Source organism: Chanos chanos, chromosome 8 (genome assembly GCF_902362185.1).
Source record: "Chanos chanos chromosome 8, fChaCha1.1, whole genome shotgun sequence".
In the NCBI taxonomy this organism is placed as follows: Eukaryota; Metazoa; Chordata; class Actinopteri; order Gonorynchiformes; family Chanidae; genus Chanos; species Chanos chanos.
In genome coordinates this window covers 39513205-39538135 of record NC_044502.1, presented here as the reverse complement: position 1 = coordinate 39538135, position 24931 = coordinate 39513205, and the positions used below count along the sequence as shown (strand labels likewise).

At 43.0% G+C, this 24931-nt stretch overlaps 1 protein-coding gene across 4 annotated transcripts in view; it reads left to right on the top strand.

Moving 5' to 3' along the window:
- The window catches only part of ptprub (protein tyrosine phosphatase receptor type Ub), a 135111-nt gene that overhangs the window by 65441 nt on the left and 44739 nt on the right, over positions 1–24931 (top strand). For all 4 annotated transcript variants that reach the window (XM_030781236.1, XM_030781235.1, XM_030781233.1 and 1 more), the window contains exons 3-7: positions 4992–5263; positions 13285–13366; positions 16190–16305; positions 18795–18969; positions 22715–23008. In XM_030781236.1, the coding sequence (XP_030637096.1) occupies positions 4992–5263; positions 13285–13366; positions 16190–16305; positions 18795–18969; positions 22715–23008 (939 nt within the window). The remainder of the gene's footprint in view (positions 1–4991; positions 5264–13284; positions 13367–16189; positions 16306–18794; positions 18970–22714; positions 23009–24931) is intronic.

Here is a 24931-nt window from a genome sequence, read left to right as displayed (position 1 = left end):
TTTGAGTTTATGGTATGTGTCTGTGGTTTTCAACACTCCTCTCTGAGTTTGCTTTTTAGAGCTTGTTCTTCAAAGGATTTTTACATTCTTGTGCAATTTTCATTTTCCACACACATTGGTGTAATATCTAGATGTATTGCAACTTAGTGTCTCTCATCTCCTATATTCCCGTCAACGCTGATACAATTCGTACCAGCTGGCAAATAAAGGAAAGGAACAATTTAAGAAAAGAGAGGTTAAAAGTTTATCGCTTTAGAAAATAAGCAGCAAATAATTCTTTCAATTTTTTAAGCTATCACATGGTCTGTCAGAAAGAGAAGGAGGTTCTTATGGACCAACAAAGCTTTTTCTTTTCTTTTCTTTTCTTTTCTTTTTCTTTTTCTTTTTCTTTTTTTTGCACAAGCTCTGTTTCACACAAAACCTTTGCTAACCTTTGAAAAAGCAATATTCTTAAATCATGTACTGTAATAAAACATTGGGTCATTATTAGGGATATTGCTGAATATGTATGACCAGTTATGCATAAAGTAATATGTGTTGGACATTATTCATTTCAGGACAAGCCTTATCGCGGGCATCACTGTAGGAGGAAAATTTATTGGAAATGAAACATCGAAATGATTCCACATCTAGCATAATTTACTTTCATTCACTCCACCAGCTGCAGTTTAGCTCAATTTATTTTTTGGAGCGTTGGAATTTATAATGCTAATGAATACTTGTAGTTTATAAATATTTTGGTTCTTTTATTTACTTTGGATTGGAATTTGTATCTGTTAATTTCATTTATTTTCATGCAAATCTTAGCAGTTGCCATTGTTAATCTTTGAACTTTTTATTGTCAGATAATAACAAATTATTCTAGGCTTTTGTAAATATCCTACAGCTCAGGGAATCTAATTGTCCGTCGAATGATTTTATTCGTTAAGAATTTGGTTAAATATGAAAACATAAATTCTCAAAAGGTTTCATAATCATATTCAGACAGAAATGCTTTAAAGGCTCTCCTCATGCGAGGAAAACAAACAGAGTGACCAGCTGCATAGTGCACGAATCGAGTGAAAACCTAGATTATGAAATGTTGTTTTCGCGTTACAAATTATTTTGGGGCCCTCGGCCTTTCATCAGGGCAAGTCATCCCTCATCTGTGACTGCGTGCAATGAGAAATGACTCTTCAGCCTCTCTGTAAGTGCTCAGGACCAACGGTTTGGCCACTGGTGATCTCTTTTACCATGAGTTCATCTATCAGGTAAGAAAATCTCTCTGTGGTTTGAGCCGGAGGGAGCTGGAGGAGCTTGGTGAGATTGGGTGGTCGTAGCTTGGTCAACGCTGGCTCATCCACGGATCTGCTCAGAGCTGTTTTGAGGGAACAGGGACTTTGCTTTGCCTGCATCAGTAGGCTTTAGTCAAGCTGTTCCACTGTGTACCACACAGTCTCTTTCTCAGTTAGAGAACAGAACGATCTAGTCTTTTTTTTTTTTTTTCCCCCCACCCAGTCTTTAGCCCAAGGTCTGTGTAACCTTTCAGAGGCTACAATTTTCTTTCATTACTGAAACAATTGGGATGTACTTTTCAAGGCCTGCCATTCAAAATCGAACCATTTCCTTTAACAGTCTGGAATTATGTAATTACAGTTTTAAAAATCCTGCATGATTCCAATGCACAGGAAGAAAAATAACACTCCTGCTAACCCCCTCCCCCTCCCCACCCCACCCCACCCTTTTTCCGTCTCTGATGTGTACTCAGCATGATGTCTTCTTGCTGTGTGATCAGTGCTGTACCCTGCCCTCAGACAGACGGGCACGATAGAGAAACCGCGGGCACCGTGCCATCTCTGAGATCTGCCCTGCTGCCACCCTCTCCCACCAGACCCTAAAATAGGTAAACACAGCCAGGGTGCCGACAAAACAGGCTGAGTTTCTGCATCAGCCACCACCTCTGATTTGACTTGTATGATTTAATAAATCATCTCTCCTCAGAGGAGCACAATTAGTTCTGACACACACTGTCACCAAACAACTGTTGTTTGAGCCGCAGGTCCAGAGTTGGATATTTCAATGATTTTGTACATTCGGATTCTCTTTTAAAGCGTATTGGCCTATAAGAACTTTATATAAAACTTAACTGTTAATTTGACATTTTCTTTATGGTCAACAAATCCACACGGCGTGTGAATAACAACTGAAGCATATATAATACACCCATAAAGACGGTTTTGCTAAAATGAATTGTGCTCTCTCCCTCTATCTCCATCAATTTTTCTTTTCTTTTCTTTTTTTTTTTTTTACAACCTCTTTGAGATCCCCTGGGTGCAATATATGGGAACTGCTGAGAAATCTAATTAACCAAAACGCCTGTAGAGAGCACAGCTCCTCACCCGCTGAGCACACACAAATCAAGGGCTGAGTTGAGACACCTCCTCACACAACCTAACATATGAGGCCCAGTCATGAGATATGAGCCAAACCCAGACAGAGCGTAACGAAAATTGCCCACGTGCGTTCGACTTAAAGAGTGTATTTTCCTTGAGTCAGACTCGCCAGTGTACTTCATGTTCTCTGAAGACATTAAGATGTTTTTAATATGGACTTTTGTGACCAGCCTGCCAGTTTCTTGCCATAGTTAAAGAATGAATCATTGTAAATGAATGGAATCAAGTGCTTCTCTGCAGTCATGTATGCCCCAGTGTGCTGAGTTACAGGACAAAGTCATGTACAGAGAGAGATGGAGGAATAGCATCTTGGCTAGAACTCTCCTTGGCTCAGAGGCAATTTACACTCGCAGAATGATATTTGCACTCGTATTTGTGAGTCAGGTAAAGGTGAAGTTTGTCCTCACTGTTACCTCTGTTCCCTTGGTTCATAATTCACATAAACTCATAATTCAGTTGTCCAAGGTAACCTTCTACCAAAGAGAAGGACTCCTGCATTTTAATGAAAAGATTACTATCCATCTGTCTGATAATTCAAACTCTTGACAGATGTGGAAAGACCACTCTGACAAACCCTGGTGCCAAGGCAACGAGAATGTTCTGAAAGCTGCTGAACATTCCTCATAAGAATCCACAAGTGAAACCTCAGAAGGGAGAACCCTGATAGCTCTGACCGGGTTGGTACACAAGGTCTCCTGGCGTTGTAGTTTTAATCTTGTTAGCAGAGGTGGACTTGAAGGGTGTGTGGGTCGCCCTGTCCTGATTAAGGAAAGGCAAAGGGACATGATGCTGGGGTCCTTCAGAGCACCGTAGTCTCATCAGTAATTACCGTCGCGGCCCCCACTCCTCACCTTGCAGATGGAACGACCAACCACAGTGTCCCTCTGTCCTCTGTCTGAAATCACAGTGTCAGACTGATTAATGCCCGAGAGCCTGATGAACCACTCGTCTGCGGGTGTACGTGCGTGTTTGTGTGTATGTGTATCTGTGTGTGTGTGTGTGTGTGTGTGTGTGTATGTGTGTGTATGTTTGTATACATCTTCTTTGATGTGTCTCTCTGTGTCTCACTGTGTATGTGTGTCTAAGGGTTGGACCAAAAACCCATATCACAACACTGTATATTTTTCATCTTTACTTCGGTAACGATTAATGCATTGATAATTTGTTTTGGAGCTACAGGTGCAAAAGACAAAAGCAGACAGACAAAAGATGTGCCTATGTGCATCCTACGCATGTTTCATGCAGATCTGCGTGACATTATGATACCATATCTTCAAATGATCAGTTTCACTTCTGTGTGTGTGTGTGTGTGTGTGTGTGTGTGTTATGTGCAGTGTTGACATAGAATCTGCCTCAATAGTATCTGCCTCAGTCTGCCTCATAGAATCTGCCTCTTGTCTTGGAGTGTTTTAGGAGGATTGTTTTCTGTCACTGGAAATGCCAATGCGTAAAAATTTCAGGTGCTAATAGATTCATAATGTCGGTATCAGTAAATGTTATGTGTGCGTGTGTGTGTGCGTGTGTGTGTCTGATCTGTACTGTTGAGTATACAGATGATACACCTAGATCTCTACAAATGCATCTCTTTGTTGTCTAAGATTAGCACTTGTAACAGTCTTGGGAGATTGTAAAGCGGTATGCTACAGTTCAAGAACAGCTTAGGCTGGAAAACTTTGAGCCTCTTTTTCTATTGTGTTGTCCTCTGAATGCCTGCCCCACCCACCCTTTGGCTGCAAAAAAAAGTGTTGCCTAGAATGTCAAACCCACTGAACAAATCATTTTGAATGCCTTCTCCAATAGCACAAATACACCACAGAGATGCTTTGAAAGCCAGGAGTCTGAAAACTGTTCAGAAATTTTAGCATTCATTCATCATGACCTGACAATTTTAAGTGCTTCTCATACTTCACTCATATGCTCATGCAGTCTGCTTTCCTGTCTGTCATTTTCTTTTATTCTGTCTTTTCTTCAGTAGTTTCAGAACAATCTGAAAAAAAAACTGCCCCTGTTTTAAAAATTACTCATTGTCATGCTCAGAACTTCACACAAAATGCTTTTTCCCAAAGCAGTTTACAAGTACATGGCCAATCAAACCACTTTTATAACAGAAGGAAACGCACAAACTGAATTATGCTAAAGCGCATTCCATTATTGTGAGGAGAACACAGAGTTTCTATGCTAATGGGTCTTTGTCAGTTACCTGCTAAAGATCTTTACTATCCTCCCCAAGTGCACTTTCTCTGGCCTCCACCCAGACGCAGGGAGGATGCGTGTATGACAGCCACTGCAAATCTGCCATTTTTATGCACCAGGCTTTTTGAATGTGTGTTAATGGATGAAGCAATTTCTACACTCTTTCGAATAAATCTTTGACTTATGTACCAAATCAATAATTTCAACATCTCCTTCCACACTAAACCTGCAGCCTAGCAGCCGTGAGCTGTGCGGTAGTTGGTAATTGCGTTTAGGTGATGTCAGATCTGGTTGTGATGGAGACGACCTTCCAATGACCCTTTCATCACCGAAATCCTTCTGCTTTTCTTCCCTTCCCCTCCCCAGGTTCCTACATGATGGTGAACTCCTCGCAGCACACAGCGGGACAGAGGGCTCAGCTCTTGCTCCAGACGCTGAGTGAGAACGACACGCACTGCGTTCAGTTCAGCTATTTCCTGTACAGCCGTGATGGCCACAGCCCCGGGACGCTGCGCGTGTACGTGCGTGTGAACGGCGGACCGCTGGGCATCCCCGTGTGGAACGCTTCGGGATCTCACGGCCGCCAGTGGCACCAAGTGGAGCTGGCTGTCAGCACTTTCTGGCCCAACGAATACCAGGTGAGGACATCTGCTCCAATCACATGGCTTCAATAATTTGTGATTCCTCCCATCATATTAACTGCCACCATTTCAACACATTTCAAAGCATTTGCTCTACGCGAACATGCACCGCACTGTTCTTTCCAAAAGCAGAACTGTCCTACAGCGATGTTTCCCAGCCTCAATTCAGCGGATTCACTTGTTAACACATTTTTATCCCAGCTTGGCACTAACTCATCTAATTTAAGTCATCAAAGGCTTGGTAAGAAGTGATAAAATTGAAAGAGGAGTGTAGACATCAGTTCAGAATGACAAATGGGCCCTCCAAGTGTGAAGTTGGATTCTCACTCACAAGATTAAAAGTTTAGAATAGTATAGGTAGATTCAGAGAAGACGACTTAGCCAAACTTATGTGAAATTTATGTTGAGATAACGAAGATTAAAGAAAAAGGGTCATGATTATGTATTTGAGCATTTCAGCTGACCTCAGTATACTGCATTACGAAACACAGGACTATATGGGGGCAACCCTCTGGATAATCACCCCCCCCCCCCCCAACACCCCCCCCCCCCCCACCCCGCTCTGTTTAATTAGCATCGATCGCTGTGTGGATGTGGGTTATCACTGTAGGGCTAGAAAAACACTGGAATATGTTGATGGGTTGAAATGGAGTTGTGACAGTTTTACTCAACTGCCCCTGGCTGCTTAGACCTCTCTCCACAATGCAATAACACAACATAGTTTATGAAATATCCAACCATGACAGCCCTACTGACTTAGCCTCTCCCCTGAACTCTGATTGATTGGCGCCACCGGTTGGTACGTTGGCAGCGCTGTGTGGGGCTGTCGCGTGGTGCGGACCGGCAGGCGGGCACAAGGGCCTCATCCATAAATTCAATTTCTCCTTTCTGCAAACTCTGCGGAGCTGTCAGAAAGCAATTAAGTTGAGTAGTGTGCATTTTATCGAGAACTGTCAATCCTTCAGACTTAATTAACTTCCATGGGCCAATGAAAGATATGACCTTCCTGTGTAAATAATAGTTCGTTCTCGTACCAACGGGAGCGAAAGGTGGAGCAACCCTGTGTAGATAGTGCCAAGCATGACAATGAAGCACATCAGGCTTTAGAAGTGACAGACAAGCGGCCTCACTCATGACGGCTCAAATCAAAAATATAGCATCGCCCTATAAACGCTAACATTTTGGCAAGCAGAACTGGGACTGAAATTTACAGTATGTAGTCTCAGACTGCGTTTACTACAAAACTGGTTTGCTATATATGCACATTAATTGTAATTTTTTTTCACTATAACAAACTGATGATTATGATTTGTTGTATTTAGTCTATCTGTTACACATGGAATCACATTCATTAGTCCTCATCCAATGTTACGATGATGTAATAGTAAAGCTGAACTCCCAGGTTCTGTTGTTCTAAAACATAGTTGAAAATCTGTGTGTCCGGAGGCCGGGCTATGGACGGTTGGTGGATGTGTACGTGTAACAAGCTTAGAGCGGGTCTAGTGTCTGAATGGCTGTCGTAACAGCTGAGGCATTTGACGCTCTGATGAGCTTGCTCTTTCTCTCAGCAGTACATTCACTCTGGGAGCTATCTGAGTGAATCAGGCTCTGGGCTGGAAGATTATAAGCTGTCCCGATCAATGGCATCACAAAACAAAGCTAGTCCGTGGGCCTTAGCGCGCGACCAAACCTAGCATGGCGCTTTAAAGCCGCGTCCAGACCGCAGCTCTTCTCAAGCTTTTGTTCTTAATGATTGTCGAACCACGACGCCATTTTCGACGGCCAAACACAATTACACAGTTTCTTTTCGTCCTCCTCTCTTTCCTGTTTCTCTCTTCCTCTAAGTTTCTACATTTCTGTTTAAGTTCCCTCCTGCATTTCTAACCTTTCTCTCTCTCCTCATACTGTTTTTCATCTATTATTCTTACTGCTGCTCCTTATATTTCTCTTTCCCTTTTTCTCTTCCTCCTCTCTCTCTCTCTCTCTCTCTCTCTCTCTCTCTCTCTCTCTCTTTTGCTCCTTCATTTCGTGGAACCACACTGAGTCACATTCTCAAGTTAAGCCCGTGGCATTTGTCGGGGTGCAGAGCAGAGGCAATTCTCAGGACAACAGGGTAGCGGCTCTCAAAGCAGAGATGAACTTCACTACCTCCTCCCGCCCCCTGATTGGAGAGATGTCATGAACAGGGTAGCTTTGAAACCTTGTGGCCTGTTTGGATAGTGGTTTTTTCATGTTCATGCAGGCTTGAGTGTTAGTGCTTGGGGAGTTCACAAGCGCCTTTAGAAATGGTGTAAAAGGCAGCAATGTTTTCCAGGAGAAATAGCTGTAACAAATGAAGAGAAAATTCCACCGTACGCTGTAGAGCTCTGAATCGGGAATGAAGGAGAGGGAGAGACGAGAGAGAAAGATGGAAAAGAAGTGATAAGAGAATGAAAGAGAAGTTATAAGAGAAACCTTTATTTGTCCTCTTACAGAGGTCCCTCAGTGCTCCAGTCTTCAGTCTCTCATCATTCAGTCCCTCTGTCGGCCCTGCTGCCTCTGTGCGCCCCCCCCCCCCTCAATTTCAGTGCAGCTGGGCTTCCTCCTAATGGTTTTCTCCACAACACACAATGAGAGAGAGAGAGGGAGAGAGAGAGAGAGAGAGAAAGAGGGAGAGAGGTTGAGAAGCTCACAGTGGAGGCTTACATAGCTAATCCCTGCTCAGCCTCTTTAGCTGCCATCAACAACCAATGTGCCCAGGTCCAGCCACACAGAGAGTTAGAGAGAGAGAGAGAAGGAGAGAGAAGGAGAGAGGGTGTGAGATATAGAGGCAACAAAAAAGCTAAAAGGAAAAAAAGAGAGGACTGAAGAAACCCTGTGCATTCAGCATTAAATAATAGGGAAAAATCTACAAGTAGAACTAACAGATTCAACGAATTTCCCCCTATAGACCAGGAACAGTTGTGTCAGCAGTTTCATTTAAGACAATGGATAAATAAAGCATCAAGGGGTAAAATGCTTGGCAGAGTCATCCAAGTTCAGCTTCACAGGTGGTCTCAGCACGCTCCAGTCAATACTCACTGGAGGCTTTTAGTGCTAAACCGTGTGACTTTAAATATTAAAGTAGTGTTGGTTTCAGGGCCTGAGCCGGCAGCTAGCTGATCTCTCTGCGGGTTTGAAGCGATAGTCCAAATTGAAGAGGTCTGCTGCTCTCCAGTACAAATGAGTGTGCTGTCAGAGAGAGTCAGACAGCCTATATGTGATTACACGCACTTATGTTGAGGACCACTGGATGAGGATAAGGGAGAATCTCTTAACCCCCCCCCCCCCCCAACACCCTCATTTTATTTTTTTTTGTTTCTTTTTATTTGTTTCTTTTTATTTATTTATTTTTTTTGCAGGTCACGCTCTTGACATAAACACGAAAATGAAATCTCAAAAGATTGCTCGGAGAAGAACAGAGAACCTCGTACGGTTCCTCTTTAAATGGAGTTCATATAATATTTATCTGGATGTGATGTCTGCAGACGGGCGTAATGAGTGGGAGCACAAACAGCGTTATTTTCTTCCCCACAGTAATATCGCAGGCACCGAGTCGCTATCGATATTGTGATCCCCAGAGAGGAGGAGAGAACTGTTTATATATTGTATTAAGAACATAGAGTCATATATCTTGTTTTTTTTTTTTTGGAGATATTGAATAGCGTGCATTCAAACTTCTGCTATCACTGTCTGATAGGCTGTGGGGTTTGTTTTGACATTCTGTTGTGTTTAAAGGCATCTTATATCAAGAGACATATTACATGTTGTGTGAAACAACACACTGTTTCTTCTGATAAGATGAATTTTCATATTTATGTGACAGGCAGTGCCACCTCTCTTCCTATCGCAGTGTTTCTAACATCCTAATATCAAGAGAAAATGAAGTGAGAATGAAGTGGGACACTGGAAGGGGGAAGGGAGGGAGCACAAAAAAAAGAGAGAGAGAGAGAGAGGGGGAGAGAGAGAGAGAGAGGAAGAGAAAAAGATCACCTTGAACTTGAAATATTTGATTTGAAATCTCTTCCCGTCTGCCATGCTCAGTCATATATTTCTGCTGTTATTGGTGTAGGTGTCTGAGATAGGCGGGAACCTTGTTATCAAATATTAAAGATGTTATCGGGCCTGCCAAGTCTTGCCACATAGAGTCAGATCCCCACTGTTCCCTCTTTCTAAACTTCCTTCTCTCTCTCTCTCTCTCTCTCTCTCTCTCTCTCGTACAGACGAAATGAAATCTAATTCATTAATGCTTCAATGGCAGACATATCAAGTTCCTACGTTTGCCGCTAAAGCTGTTAGTAGCAGAGTGGAGGGACTAAAGCATTGAATGAATGTGGATATTGATAATAATTATAATTATAACAGAGGTAAACACTGCATAAACTGCATAAAAACAGCAGTAAGGCTGAAAAACAACTCAGGGAACTGAATCTTGATTCGTTCCAGTAGCATTGCTCTATCAGATCACGCTTTTTTTTTAACCCCTTCTGTCTATCATTATGTTAGTGTTAGTGTCTTACACCATCTTCCCTTGCCACAACACACTTACACACACACACACACACGTGCACACACACCATGCTCACTCATCCACAATTCTCAGAGAGGCTCAGTGAGGACACTATGCTGTTGCCTCCCCTCCAGCTGTTCTTAATGGGTATATAGTGAAGGATGACAGCAGAGGTGGGAGATAAAGGTTTATTTTTGTAAACATCCTCCTCCTCATCCTTCCATCACTCCCCTGTTCTTTTACCAATGCCCATCTCTCTCTCTCTCTCTCTCTCTCTCTCTTTCTTCCCCCCCCCCCTCTCTCTCTCCATCTGTCTTGCTCTTCCTTGTCATAGGACTGTCTCAGTTACCTCAGTTCTCTAATTCAGTTTCTCCAAGCCAAGCACAAAACAGGCAAACACACACACACACACACACACGCGCGCGCACACACGCATACAGGCGAAGTGAAGGAGACAGAGTGAACTATGGCTCTCTGCTTCTCAGGCTGATCACTGTTTGTTGTTGTCCTCAGGGATGGGGTTAGTTGCTAAGCTCTGTCTGTGGAAAAGTGTGGGGTCACGGACATGTTGTGAGTGGCCCACAGCTCTGAATGAAAGCAGAAACAGAGAGAGAGAGAGAGAGAGAGCAAGAGAGAGAGAGATGGGGCGGGGGCGGGGGGGCGGGGGGTGGGGGGGTAGAGGACCCGGGGGCCGGTTTGAGTGAGCCATAATTAAACTAGCCCTCTGGGGTGTATCCTTAATCTCACCATCCCACCCTATTCTGCCCACACAGAAACCCCCCTGCTGAGAAGCCCCATTACCAACACAAACCAAATTTGACTTTGTGGAGATTTTCTAAGCCTGCTTTCAGGCTTGTATGCTACGCACAGCCTGCCCCTTCACTCTTAGCAAGGCCTAGACTTTCCTTCCATCTCAACGGGCTCTCTCAGTCCTGGAGGATTTGAGTGGCTCAACAGAGAGCGGTTCAAAGACAAGTGATCTTTCTCTCCGTCTTCATAATGAGGACCGGGAACTGAGCTCCATGCAGAATCTACAGGACTAAGGACTCAGAGTGGAAGAGAGAGGCTACCTAATTGGAATATATACATTATGTCTTGGCCATATTATTATTATTTTTTTTAAGTATGTTTTTTTTTTTATATGCAAACCCTGCACGACACAACTCTTTAACGCCCTCTCCTAATCTGGCACTTTATCTCATTCACAAATCATCATGAGTCAGACATTCATTTCCCATATATTTTCACAAAGTGAAAAGCTGAGGAACCGCTGATTAGAATGAAGTATGCACAGATGGAATCCTTTATCGGTAAAGTGCTCTCTAAAGAAAAAAAAAAAAGCATGAAGAAGAAAACTTTTTCGACCAAAGAAAATGAAATGGATAGTTTTTTTTTTTCCCCTGTAGATTTAATGACGGAGAATTACAGATCTATCAATCAAGGTTGCAATCAATCCTACATTAAAGGCTTTAGGCTAACAATAGGAGTTTAAGTGGACACCAGGAAATCTTTCTCAGCAGTGTACAGTTGAAATGGGATTTCTCCTGATTACTGCCTGCTTTTACTCACTTCCATAAGAGGCTTTTTATCAGTATGTGGAACACTTCACCTGAACACTTCTATGAAAGTCTAAAATGAGATTGAAAAAGATTAAAACATTTTTTTAGGACACCCAGTTGTGTAGACACATAAAGAATGACACAAGAGCTCACACACACACACACACACACACAAACACACACACACACAAACACACACACACACACACACACACACACGTACAGACACTCACACGCACGCACAAACACGCACACACAAAGACAGACTGGCTAGACAGCAGGCAATGACGCACATTGTTGGCAAATGATAGTGTTGTGGACCTGGAAACTTCCAGAAGATGAAAACAGCCCATGTTAAAATAATCCTTCATCACTTTAAACTTTGCATCATCCTCTGACAGAGTCTGTGAATAGAGCAGAACAATCCAACGGGAGATTAGGTCTGCCCGTGTGTTCCTGAGCCAGGCCTGTCTCCCTCCAGCAGTCTGAAATGCTCTCCTTTTCCCCAGCCTGTGCCTCTCACATTTTCATACGTGAGGAGTCCAACAAACTTCTGTTTAAAGTTTCGCATCTGTCTTCATGTGCGGTAGCGTACTCTAGAGTCAGAAGAGAGTCGCCAAAGCTGTTTCTTGGTTTCCGGGGCGAACTTTAAATCGGTGGAAAGGCACATCTGATCCTGTGTGTATGTGTGTTTAGATCCTAATCAGGAGTGGTTCTGAGACAGTCAGCTCCTGTCACCGACGCTACGATACGTTGTAATAATCGATGTAGTGTAATGCTGAATTGTTGGTAAATCAAGACACATTAGTGTTAATGAGAACAGTGTTTAACATTTCCAAACTTGCCTTTAGTTCAACCACAAGGCAGTCATGGTCGCAACCGTGGTCCAGTGCGTAGATCATATGTGATGCAGAAACTGTAAGGATGATGTTGTTGTGAGTGTGACAAATCACCTCACCTAATACTCGGAAAATCTTTGCACACGCCCTGCGAGCCCGTAACAAATTTAAGTTAGAATAACTAAAAAAAAAAAAAATAGACAAGTGATTGCCCTTTCTCCTAAAAAAAAAATGTAAAAAGTAAAAAAAAATAATAAAACATTTTCAAGGTCAAATCCCCTTATATTTTGCTATGTTATATTTTAAGCAATCGGTAGCCAAATGTTTTTTTTCCCCTAAATTATTCTGACTTTAGCAGTTTACAGGGCACATCCGATAACCATCTTAGTGATATTATTTTAAGCATGAATTTAATTTGAGTTGACTAGAAATCCTTGACCACTCATACGGTGCTCCTGAATGGTTTGCAGTTTCTTTGGCCCCGGGAGACTCATGTTCCCGCTACTCCTGTTATCTTTCCATGAGTGCGTATAGGATTGTATCGGAGGGCATGAGTGTGTTTCGAATACCGAGTGAACCCCATGCATCACACTCCAACACATCAAACCTCCTAACATATTGGGATTATTTCCCAGAGGCCCAAGGAAACCCCCCAGAGAACGAACCATCTATTTTCTTTCCCTCATTTCGCCAATGAATCTCAGAGTTTCAGAGTTTCCCATTCCAGAGTCTGACAGGGAGGATGTGGGAACGTATGAACTAACAGTCGGCAGTCTTCTGCTTTTGTCTCCCGCTCCACCTGGCTGACTCACGCTATTAAGTGTGGGTGGAATTCTAAAAGCAATGTAACTTAGCATAATCTCTGACAAACATTATGATAGAAGTCGACAGACAGCCTCAGCTAGCACCTAGCTGTTCCAAGAAACTTTTCTACAGCAAAAAAAAAAAACAAACCCAGATCTGCTTTCACACACAGTTTGAGTTCGAGTACAGATTTTGTGTCTGTGTGTGTGTGTGTGTGTGTGTGTGTGTTTAAATATTAAAATACATTTTGATGATCACATCTTCTGTTGTTTTTTTTTTTCTTGTCAGGTACTACTAGAGGCCACTGTCTCCAAGGAGCGACGAGGTTACATCGCTGTGGATGACATCCTACTGCTGAACTATCCCTGCTGTAAGTTCTGCCTGCAGTCCTGTTTTTATCCCAGCGAATCTATAAATTACAAATCTGCCCATGGGTTCGTAAGAGGTGCATCGTGACAGCACAGAATATGAAGGCGTTTGAGGAAGTTGATATGCTGAGAATGGAAAAAAAAAAAAAAAAAAAGCCTGTTCACTATCCTGCCGCTTTAGCTTCAGGTGGTATATCAAGCTCTCCTCTCGGAGATCAGCAGCTCCATACGCTTCTCTCCTCTTAAGTACCCTGAGCAAGAAGTTCATCAAAGAAATGTTACCTGCCCTCACTGACCCTCATTCAGAGCTGAAGCGAAGCCAGAGTTTAAGTGGAAAAATGAGCGCTCAGGCCTGGACAGACTTTTAGTAACTAACATACAGTGAAGCCTGTAGGAAAAACCTTGCTTGATATTCTTCAGTCAAAAATTCCAATAATAATTTTAAAAAATGAAATAAAGTGAAATAAGACTAACAACGACACATGACGGATCTTGTTTATCTGTTCCTCTTGGTGCCCTCGGTACAGAGCACGGCACTGCGAAACAAAGAGTTGTGAGTTTGCAGTTTTGGCTGAAACGTATTTGCATGTTTTTATTCTTTTTTTTATTTATTTAGTTTGTTCGTTTTTAAATGTGGTTGCCAGGCATCTGCCCTCTGCTGTTTCTCAGCTATAGATGAACTGTGATGGTGAACCTGTGAGATCACATCATAAAAAATCAGAGCTTGTGAAGCAAGAACAGGCTTGCAGGCTGTTCAGTCTCAGGGGGAACCCAAAAATCTTTGTGGGAGAAGTTGAAAGGTGTTCTCATATTTCATGTCCAAAAAGAAAGTCAAAGACATGCCCATTCTCCTGTCCAAAAGGAACAATCCACAGTTGAGGAAGGTTTTGAAGAGGTTATATGCTGTCCAAATCCACTCTTTTTGTCAAAGAGTTCAAAATGTTCTCTTCTAAAAAAAAAAAAAAATAAGTATCATTTGATGGAGAAAAGCAGAAGGTAGCTGGTCTTGTTTAAAGAGTGAGACTCCATAGCTGCACCACTACCCAGAGGGAGACAGAAAAACATCACCTTGGGGTACTTGTTCAGAACTTGATGTCTGCTACAACGCAGAGAGTTGAATCTGACTCTGAGAAAAACAAACTTATTGATGTTCTTAGACTAAAAACTATGTGTTTTTGAAAACCCGTCATAAAAAAAAAAGGCCAGCGGCATTTATGCATATTTAAACAGAGTGAACAGATAAACTGCCATTACATGATAATAAAGCCCAATTTGAAATGAAGCAACCGCCAGATGCTCCGGTCAAGGGACCCCGCTGTAGTTGCATCTCACCCCACACTACCCGCTCCAACACCCTGTCCGCCCCCTCCACTTCCTGTGGGCAGCAGATGGCATCATCTGAACCCCACTGTGCCCATTAAATAATTAAGACTCTCATCAGGACCTGGGCACATTGTCTGAGGTGGCGTTATGCCAGGCTGAGGAAATCACCATTAGGCATGTTGAGCGTAAAAAGAAGGGGGGGAAAAAAGGAAAGAGAAAGAAAAAAGAGGAAGGGAGAAATAGAACATTTAGCATGAGATCAAGTAGTCTCATCCAGCTGATTACTGGGAGACTGCTAAGTACACTTGACAGTTTTGATTCTCCTGAGCCCGAACGCTTTTCTCAGTGACGACCGCCGCAGTCCAGTGCAATGTCCATGATGCAGCAGAGGAAACTAAAGAATATGGTCTGACACATCTGAAGGCACCAGCGTTTCGAATGCATATCAGGGAGGACACTTCTTTTTTTTTTTTTTTTTTCTCTCTCTACTTGTTCTTCTTTTATTTTGGTGAATTTTAGGGATTGCGTTTTTATCCTTGCTTACAAATGTGTATGAATTTTAAATAAACCACAGAAAAGGGTAGACAGAGGAAAATGGCCAGTGGCCAACTACAAGCCCTTTTGGTTTTGCGCAAAGAAGATCAACAAACCATTCCCTTTATCTTGTTGCCAGAAATGTACCAGCCTGCTCATGTCAGAACATTTCCCAGATAGACCCAAGGTACTTGCCTTTGTCCTTAAGTCCCACATCCAGATGAGGGATTACTGGCTCCCTCTCCTTGCTCACATCAGGCCCTGTTTCACACTGTCTGTCCATTAATCTCAGTGTTGGGTGGACTTGGCATAACTCCCGCTCTTGTTGATAATGATTGCCTTTGTAAAGAAACCGGTCTCTAATGCTCAGCAAGAGCACTTTACTAATGCTTCTATTACACGACGGGGGGGGGGGGGGGGGGGGGGGGGGATAACTAACCAGTGCAGATGTTAGTGGTAAAGTGCAGGGTGTGAGTGCAAATCCCATTCATATCCACAACTATATGCATCTGGCATACTATATAAGAAATAATATCCTATATCCAAAGACCTTATTAAAATTGATTAAATAAAGTCTGTGAATTTCTTATGAAAAATTTTCAGAAGATTTTGAGGCAGAGCCGAGTCACCCATGCTGTGACAGTTCGACAGTTCTTTCAGCAGAGCAGTCAGCCTGGAACAAATCAAGACTGCTGCCCGCTCAAAACCGCTTTAATTAAAGCAAAAAAAAAAAAAAAAACCCAAAACGCACAATGGGGTTGAATCGGAGGACGTGCTGCTTTGCTGTCTTGCCCCTTCCAAAAAACGCAGCTGTTCTACAATCGAGTCCTTTCTTTAGCTTACTTCACAACATGTCTAAAGAATGCACTGTGTTAGTAATGTTATTACAGATAAATCTGTAATAATCTGTTCATAAATATTTGTTTTCTCTCTCTCTCTCTTTGTCTCCTTCTTTTTTTTTTTCTCAGACAAAGCTCCTCACTTCTCTCGTCTTGGAGATGTGGAGGTCAACGCAGGACAGAATGCCACTTTCCAGTGCGTGGCAGCCGGACGGGCATCAGAAGCAGAGAGGTTTTTACTGGAGGTGAGTAAAAATATTTCTCTATAAACTTCAACTCTCCACACCAAACCGAAAACGGAACTTTTGGTTGCCGCATTCATTTTTGATGCAAATGCATATTTTGCAGCACAGTGTTTGGTTTACACAAGGCTTAAAGTTAATGGTCAAGTTTTATTCCTCCATTGTCACATGAACAACCTTGTAGAGAGCAGCGTGATTGTTTAAGAAGTATGGAACGGCTTTGAAGAAATGATCCAGTGTGTCAATGGCGTATCAACAGCAGCTTAGCAACCCTGAACTGGCCTTGAAGAAACGCTTTTGAAGGCAATCTTAAAATAAGAATACCCTGGGATTTGCAGGCATTACCTTTTCTATTTAAATACGTCTTTTTTCCAGTCCTTTTCTCTCTCTCTCTCTCTCTCTCTCTCTTTCTCTCTCTCTCTCTCTCTCTCTCCCTCTTGCCCCTTGAATGTAGATTTCTCCTTGCAAGGTCAGAGAGGGCACTGCTGTCCACGTTTTCTGCCAAACGAAACATTCTTCTCTTCGCGGAATAATTTAGGGTGGCTGAAATGCACGACATGAAAACATTTTTTCCCCTCTCTCTCCTCTCCATTTCTGAGCGAAAATCATAGAGTGAGCAGTAACCCTTATCACTGAGCCCTAATTATGAAAGGGGGAAAAGGGGGAGGGGGGGGGTGTCTAAATGCACTGAATCGTTTCTTACATTGAGAGCGTAAATTAGTCTGGTGGAAAGAGTCCACCCTTTCCCTGTCCAGGGTGAGACACAGAGATTGCTCGCAACGAAAGAAAAATTAAATCAAATGAACGATTATGTCACATCTCAAGGACAAGGACAGATGCCTCTAGTCTGAAACTGTCAAAGCGGCACAAACTCTTATAATAACAAGCGCTCTCAAGGCCTCTTTAACCCCCCCCCCCCCCCGCCCACCGCCCGCTCCCCATAACCCCACCCCCACACCCCACCCCCAGCACAAAGGGAGGTGCGTGATGCCATGTCCTCACTGCCTTCACATGGATCTTTCTCTCTGTTTTCCTCTCTTTTTTGCCTCTTTTTGTAGTGTCGCGTACTAGATGCAGCCTAGTTACATACCTTACTTTGATCATGAATGCCGTGCACTTTTACACCACACAAAAGGATGGATCTGTAGCTCTATAATTAGAATAAACACGTTCGCGTTTTGCCGTATCTATGGCTGTCACGTGCTCATCTCACTCGGCCTGATTTACGCAACCTTCATTTGGGTGCTTTGGTCATAATCCTTCGGTTGAACCGAGAAAAATTCCAAACCATTAGTCTGGTGTCTGAGAGTCGGATTTGCTTTTACTCTGACCCTCAAATTGGCACTTTCGGTGACCCTAAACATTAGCTTAGTGTTTGTTTTTGTTTGTGAATGTTTTAGTGGTGGTTTGTGTGGTCTGTGGGTGGGGAAAGCTCATATCAAACGTGGCCCAGAGAAACAAACAGAAACAGCCCATGCTGAAGCCACAAGTCGACTCCCAGAGGAGCGGCCGCGTGGAGGTGAGCTCTTTAGCGGCTGTCTGTTTGCTCACCACGCAAGGCAGTGGAGGAGGGTTCTGTTATGTGTTGACATAGGAAGGCTGCTGTTCACACTGGGGCCACGTTTTAATTACCCGTGTCGCTGTTAAGAGTACGCTGCTTTCATGTCAAACGTCTTTAGGGGGTGTTTTTATGTTGTCTCACAAAATGCCCACATAACAATTTTTCACGTTCAGTTAAAGTTGCGACTCCTTATTCTCGGTCGCCTCGTTTTTCCTTTACTCTTTTGTCTGGTCTTTTTTCCTAATCTTTTTTTTTTTTCTGATCCTTTTTTTCTTTACTTCTCGCTTTTTCTCTACTTTCATTCTTTTTTTTTTTTTTTTCCAAATCTCTCAGCCAGAAACTTTGGTGTCCAGAGTTATTATGTGAGCTCCTGTCTGGCTGCTTTCTTCAAACGGTGTCCTAAAAAAATAAGAACTGTAATCTCTCTGCACGAATAAGCGTTTAAAGTGAATCAAAAGTCAAAACGTTGCTGCCTTGTAGGAATGTGAATTGCTTGTTGTGGTAAATGCTAAGCGTAGCAGAGCCAGGCTGCGTTTGTAGATTTAAAGTAATATTATTACCTTCTTTCAAGTGGACATTCTTTTCAAACTTGATTGTGATCCTAATGTTGTTTCCTGTTTGCCCGTTATATATGCCTATGGTTTAGCTTCTTTCTTCTGCATAATAAGCATGATTGATAAACGACAAGGTCATAAAGAAAGTTTCATTTTGCTCAGAATAATTCAATTTGAATTTTTTTTTTTGTCCGCTTAGTCATGCTTATCTGTGTCTGTGCTGGAAGCATAATGTTAGTCCCCAACAAAGGACAATTTATAACTCGGGCAATGTTTTGTCAAAACCAAACCCTAACTCATGCTACTGTAAGGCAAGGGTGAGTGAATTGCCATATTTTTTCTTCTCTCTCTCTCTCTCTCTCTAACTCTTTCTCTAGAGACAAAATGGAGAGGTGATCTCAACTGCCTCGGTCAAGCACCTTGGCCGCAGTCGCTTTGTGGTGTCCTTCCAGCTGGATGATGTCCAAAGGCCAGAGCAAGACCTGTATCGGTGTGTCACGCAGTCTTCCCGAGGGTCTGGAGTGTCCAACTTCGCTGAGCTCATCGTCAAAGGCAAGACCCTTAAATCCTTTTTCAAAACTGTATATGATGTTCTTACCACACTGCTGCTGCAGTGTTTTAATACTCAGCTGGGAGGTGTTTTTATATTGTGTGTTTACATTACTTTAATACATTTTGAGACATTTTTTAATATATCAAAATATATTAAAGTAATGTAAATGCACTTATTGCTTGCACTTTGAAACAGATGTAATACTAAGCGCTTACTCATAGGTCTCTTACTATACTGGAGCTTGAATTGTTTCCCCACTTGTAAGTCACTTTGGATAAAAGTGTCATCTAAATAAATGTACTGTAATATTTTTATGATTTTTTTGTTCATATGTCTTGTTGCCGTGAAAGAGGTAACAGCCTACACAGCCTGTCAAGAGGACCTGTTAGGGTTTCGTTTCCTTTAATTCATCAGATGAGATAAAACTGCTAAGTGTGACATCACAGTTGTATTTGTTATTATACAAAAATGTACACTGACCTCACATCCAGACATTCCTTTTATTAATATGGCCCCTGTCATTTACAGCTGAGCAAATCTGAGGTTTTGAATTAGTGGTAGAGCCTTTGTTTCAGGAAAAGAATGATTTTCTCTCCACCGATCTTGTCTGGATTCAAAGTTCAGGATGTTTCAGGATGGTTTGTGGAATTTGTGTGACACCTCAATCTTTTTTCCAAGGTTACATACAATTCAGTTTCAGATAACAAACTATTTTTTCCTTTGCCATAAAAATCAGCATGTATAAAACCATTCAAAGATACACACTCCTTTAGAAACACTCTGCAGTATACACTCAGGTGACCTGAGTCTGCATTGGAGAGATTTCCCATCTGCTCTCTTTGACTCTGTATTATGGCTGTTTTACATAACAGCCCAGATCCTTGACTCTAGCTCCAATGCGTATGTCATTCACCAATGTTTTAGTCTTTTTTTTTTTTTTTTATAGCCCTCTGTTCAGGTCTTGATGTCAGGGTTTTATTCCGTCAGGTCTGGGGCTTTTGTCAAGAGCTCTGTGTTCAGGTCCTCCTGTAAAGGATAAAGACAAGATTTTGTCAAGAGCTCTATGTTCGGGTCCTGATGTCAGAGACAATCCCTAAAGGCAAGGTTTTGCGAGCTGTGTCATAACTATATTTATTCAGTGTCCCACTCTCTAACTGGAAACAGTGTCATAGTCTCTAACTGGAAACAGTAGCCATCCCTTTTGCGACACAGTGAAACCTTTCATAGCATGTTTGGACCGCACGGATGTATTTCCGGTTCTCCGTAGTTTTGCCGCCAAGCGATGAAGGTGAAACAAGTACGTGGAGGAATCCAATTCCTTCGTCTCCTGCTCTCTATCCCTTTCCTCAACACACCTCCTCAAAAGATCCTTTTGGAGTGTTAGTGACGTGGCAGCAATTCTAATCCCGTTGATAGATACGGCAGCAGGGATTAGGTTGAGTTTAGTGATAGGACGGTGTTTGGCATACCACAAAGCATCCTGTAAGTGCAGCATTACTAAAACCCTTAAGGCTGGGTGCCATAAGTGTGGCCTAAACCTGCTCTTTAAATGGAAGGCCATGAAATCTCCTGTAATGTGCTAAAATATTTCATAAGTACACATACGCCTTGAGCCTTTTCGAATTCTGTGCCATTTTTTAAGAAATTTATTTCATCCGCATCTTTGGTGTCCGAGTCCAACAGGTCCTCCTTTTGCAAAATAATATTTCTAACTGTATTGACTCAGATACGCAGCACGTGCACTTAAAGCACATGCGATGCGTTGTCATTGAAATATCACTGCTATAACAACGGTGTACCTTTGGTATTTGGCCTAACATTTTATCATTGCAGATATGCTAATGAGATTAGATGTAGCCTATATGAAAGTAATAGGGCTAACATCCACAGGCCCATTACTCTGCTCTGGTGCATTAAATTGAGACTCTGCTCTTTCTCTGCTGTTAGTGATTTTGGCCACAGTCTTTGACAACACCTAGCCGAACCACAGGTCCCATTTAAAATGCATTACTGCACCTCAATTAAACAGGGCAGATTGGCCTGGTGGGACTGGTCCAAATGGCTGCCACCACAGGGTTCTGAGCCAGCGTGAGTTCTGCCGCTGTATAATAACACCTTCCTTACTATTTCACAGGTCTAAAAAACTCCATGAACCCTTTTACAGGCTTGCCTCCCCCTCTCGGCCCCACTAACGAGAGGCTAATCAGCCCCTTAATTAGCTTGATCAACTCATTTCACAACTCACTGTTCCTCTATGGGCCCATAGATTAGACAACAGCAGGGTGAATGTGCAGAGAACTGGGGTCTAATGAGAATTGTGCTCAGTCTGAGCAGTTGCAGGAGGGGGGGAGAAGGAAGGCTGTCTTCCTTTCTTTACAACTCTCACCCTGATGCTAAACCGCAACCTCACAAATAAAACAAGCTGTGTACAGACCACAGCCGTGAGGTGAACCAGAGGTGAAGGCCCCTGTGGCCCCCCCCCCCCCCCCCCCCCCCCCCCCCCCCCCCCCCCCCCCCCCCCCCCCCCCCCCCCCCCCCCCCCCCCCCCCCCCCCCCCCCCCCCCCCCCCCCCCCCCCCCGATAAATAAATAAATAAATAAAGCCACACTGTCTGAACTGCACATCAGTATTCTCTAGATTGTGGCATTTTCATTGATATGGCACTAAAGTAAACAGAAATGAATTCGTATTAATGCCTTGAGCCTTTAGCTGGGCGAGCAACTGAGCTTTGCTTTATTACTGTCTGTCTGGAGGTGCCTCCTGTTCCCCTGAGGATGGCTGTCGGTCAGACTCCTGAGGGGATGTCTGCAGTGAGTTCCCACAGAGGACGGAGTAGAGCTTCCCAGACGCACAGGCACTGTGGGGATTAGTCATGCTAGAGATAGGACAGAGATATTGCTAAGTCTTTCTTTCATCTGTCTCCTTCTTCAACCTTCTCGTTTTTTTTTTTTTTTTTTGCTGCCATCTTATTAATTGTTCAATAGCCTGAATCTCTTTCAAGTCTGAGTCAGATGGTGCGCTTTGAAAATAACGAAGGATCTTGGCTCTCCGGCTTGTAAACAAAAGTTAGCGATTTTTCTCTTATTACATCTGGGTGTGTCGTTTAAACTCCTGTGGTGGTGAAAGCTCAGGGGAGCAGATGGTGTACATCTCTCTTAAAGTAGCACGTTTATTTCTGCAGGTCATAGACGTTTTTATAGATATGCACATCTGTTCTCTTACTGAAGACTTATGGGTAAATGCGTGTAAAGACTCTTAATGCAGGGTTAATGTGCGTGTCCAATCTGCTATTTGAACCTTTGAACTGTAAGTCGCCAATCCATTAGTTTATGCTGAGGATGTCTCAGCAGGTCTTAAAGTGAAAGGTAGGCAGAACGCGTGTTAACAGATGTCCTGCTTTATCGAAATTACACAAACAGCTCAGTGGTCCCTTCCTTAGATGCTTCCTTATGTGTGAGCTATGAATGAGTACACGAACTCACAAAATGTAAAATGCCCACGGTGCCATGTTTTCAAAATCAGATTTTTGTAATGTAGACTTTTGAGCAGCTTAATTGTTGTAACTGAATGAAAAATTTATGTAATTCACAAGATACATAGAGACAGAATGACAACAGCGGAAAAACTCAACCCCCAAAGCTGTATAAAAAATATCTGTAGCGGAAATCATTGATAATATCCCTACGCAGCATCTTTAACAGTGAAGTAACAGCTTGGGTGTTGTTTTGCCTTTGTTCTCCACAGTTCCCCCTTCTCCCATTGCTCCACCTCAGCTTCTGAGAGCTGGCTCCACCTATCTCATCATCCAGCTCAACACCAACTCTATCCTGGGTGATGGCCCTATCATCCGTAGGGAGATTGAGTATCGTGCGAGTCAGTCCCCCTGGTCTGAGATCAATGTGGTGAACATGGTCACCTACAAGCTGTGGCACCTGGACCCCGACACTGAGTACCATATCAGCGTACTACTCACTCGACCCGGAGAAGGTGGTACCGGACCCCCAGGTCCCCCGCTCATCAGCAGAACCAAATGTGCTGGTGAGTGTGCAAAACACATAAGCCTCCTTAAGAATGTGTTTGTAATGAGTAATTTATGTAGGTTTGTGAAGTTTCATTCTGCCTAGAGAGGTTTAAGCAAAAAAAAACAAACAAAATGTTAAAATACTTTTTTTTCATCTACATAAAAGTGAACATTCCAGAACAGCTCAAGGCTTCAGAGTCTGCCTGTCTCAAACTGACAGTTGAGCAGCGTGTAATTATGTCCATGACTCTCTAAACATGACACTGCTCAGCTTGTTCTCCCTCTCCCCACTGCTAGGCCGCGCGTTCAAATTCCTCTCTCAGATCATATGACAGATTACTCTCACTTCCATCCTGCCTCTGGGCTCAGACACCTTCCATTCATCAGCAACCGCAAGTAAAAAGACGAGAAAAGAAGAGAAAGAGAGGAGGGGAAGAAGCAGGGGGAGGAAAAGAGAGAGAGAGAGAGAGAGAGAGAGAGAGAGGGCAGGGGGAGCATTAGAGTGACAGACCAGTGGAACTGAAAAATGGATGTGACAGGGAAGGGGTGGTAGAAAGACAAGTGAGAGAAGAGGAAAAGAGGGAAATGTGGTGGACAGTACGGACACATCATACATGCCCAAGCCATTTTCAGCGTTTCCGTTTTCTACCGTGTGGAAACTCAGCTGGCACTCTGTCTTCTCATACCCTATTCGTATAATGTTCATATTGGTGCCTGGTTATGCATGAGTACTGGTACAGTAGTTTGAACTCCTGTCATGTTTGCTCAGCTGTTGAGAATACAATTTAGACGCAGCACAGGTGCATCAGCTGGAGTGAAGGTGAAATTAAGTTTTCCTCACTTTGCTCTAGCTCTCGTCTCCAGTGAATTTTCCTGTCTGATGACTATGGGGGGGGTAGCATAATTGACTGCAGAGTCTAAGAACCCCATCTGGGATATCTTGTTGATTCAGAAGCTATAAGGTTTTGATTTGTTTGACAGGACTCACATACACTCACACAAACACATGCACACATACAGCGATGGCTGATTAATCACTGTGGCTCTCAGCGGAGTGCTTTGGTCTGAGAGCTCAATATCCAGATTAGCCTCGAAATGACTGTGGCCCCTGGAGACCATAAACACAAACACCCACAATGGGAGTCTACCCACTGATAACATAGCTTTCTTCAATCTGAGGTCTTAAGGCCAAAGACAAAAAGAAAAGGAAAGCAGTTTTGTTGTAACCAATGTTGATGAAATAATAAATCTCATGTTAAGTAGTTGCACACGTCAAAGGGAATATAGATTAGCTTTTTTTTTAATAAGCATAAATGGCAGTTAATTGATTTATGACAGTGCAGCCAATGCACGATGGTCCAGATCGCGTTCTCTTAACCTTCTGGGCTGATCTCATGTTTTCAGATGTGCCAAGCTTCTCTCTATGATTGAGTCTCATTGCACTAAATCAAGCACTGACTTTATCCCAGAACCAGAGTGCTGAGGGATTGCCTCTCTATCCTCATTTGATCCCTGCGGTCACATTCTCTCTCTTCTCCTGATTGTTTCTTGTTGAGGAGAACCTCAGTCAAGGGGTCATCAGTCTTTATACACCTGCTGTGCCCTTAGCTTCTTCATCACTTATGTGCCTGGAGTTGCCCTCTTCTGCTCCAAATGACCTCATCGGACTTTGGACACAGCCCAATGCTGTACCTTCAAAGGCACCCAAAGGGGCTGCAGGGTAATTCAGATTAATGTGTGAGCTTTTTAATTATCATCTGCTGGTCTCCAAAATGTGAGGTGTGTTCACAGCATAACTATTTGCGTATGTATAATCTGAAAGCTGACAGTAAAGACCTTATCGTGTATTTTTACCTCTTGTGAACTCACGTTTCATTATGTAGGTAGGACAGAATAGGGTTAAGGTCACATATAATTAGTAATTATGACTCATACCAGAG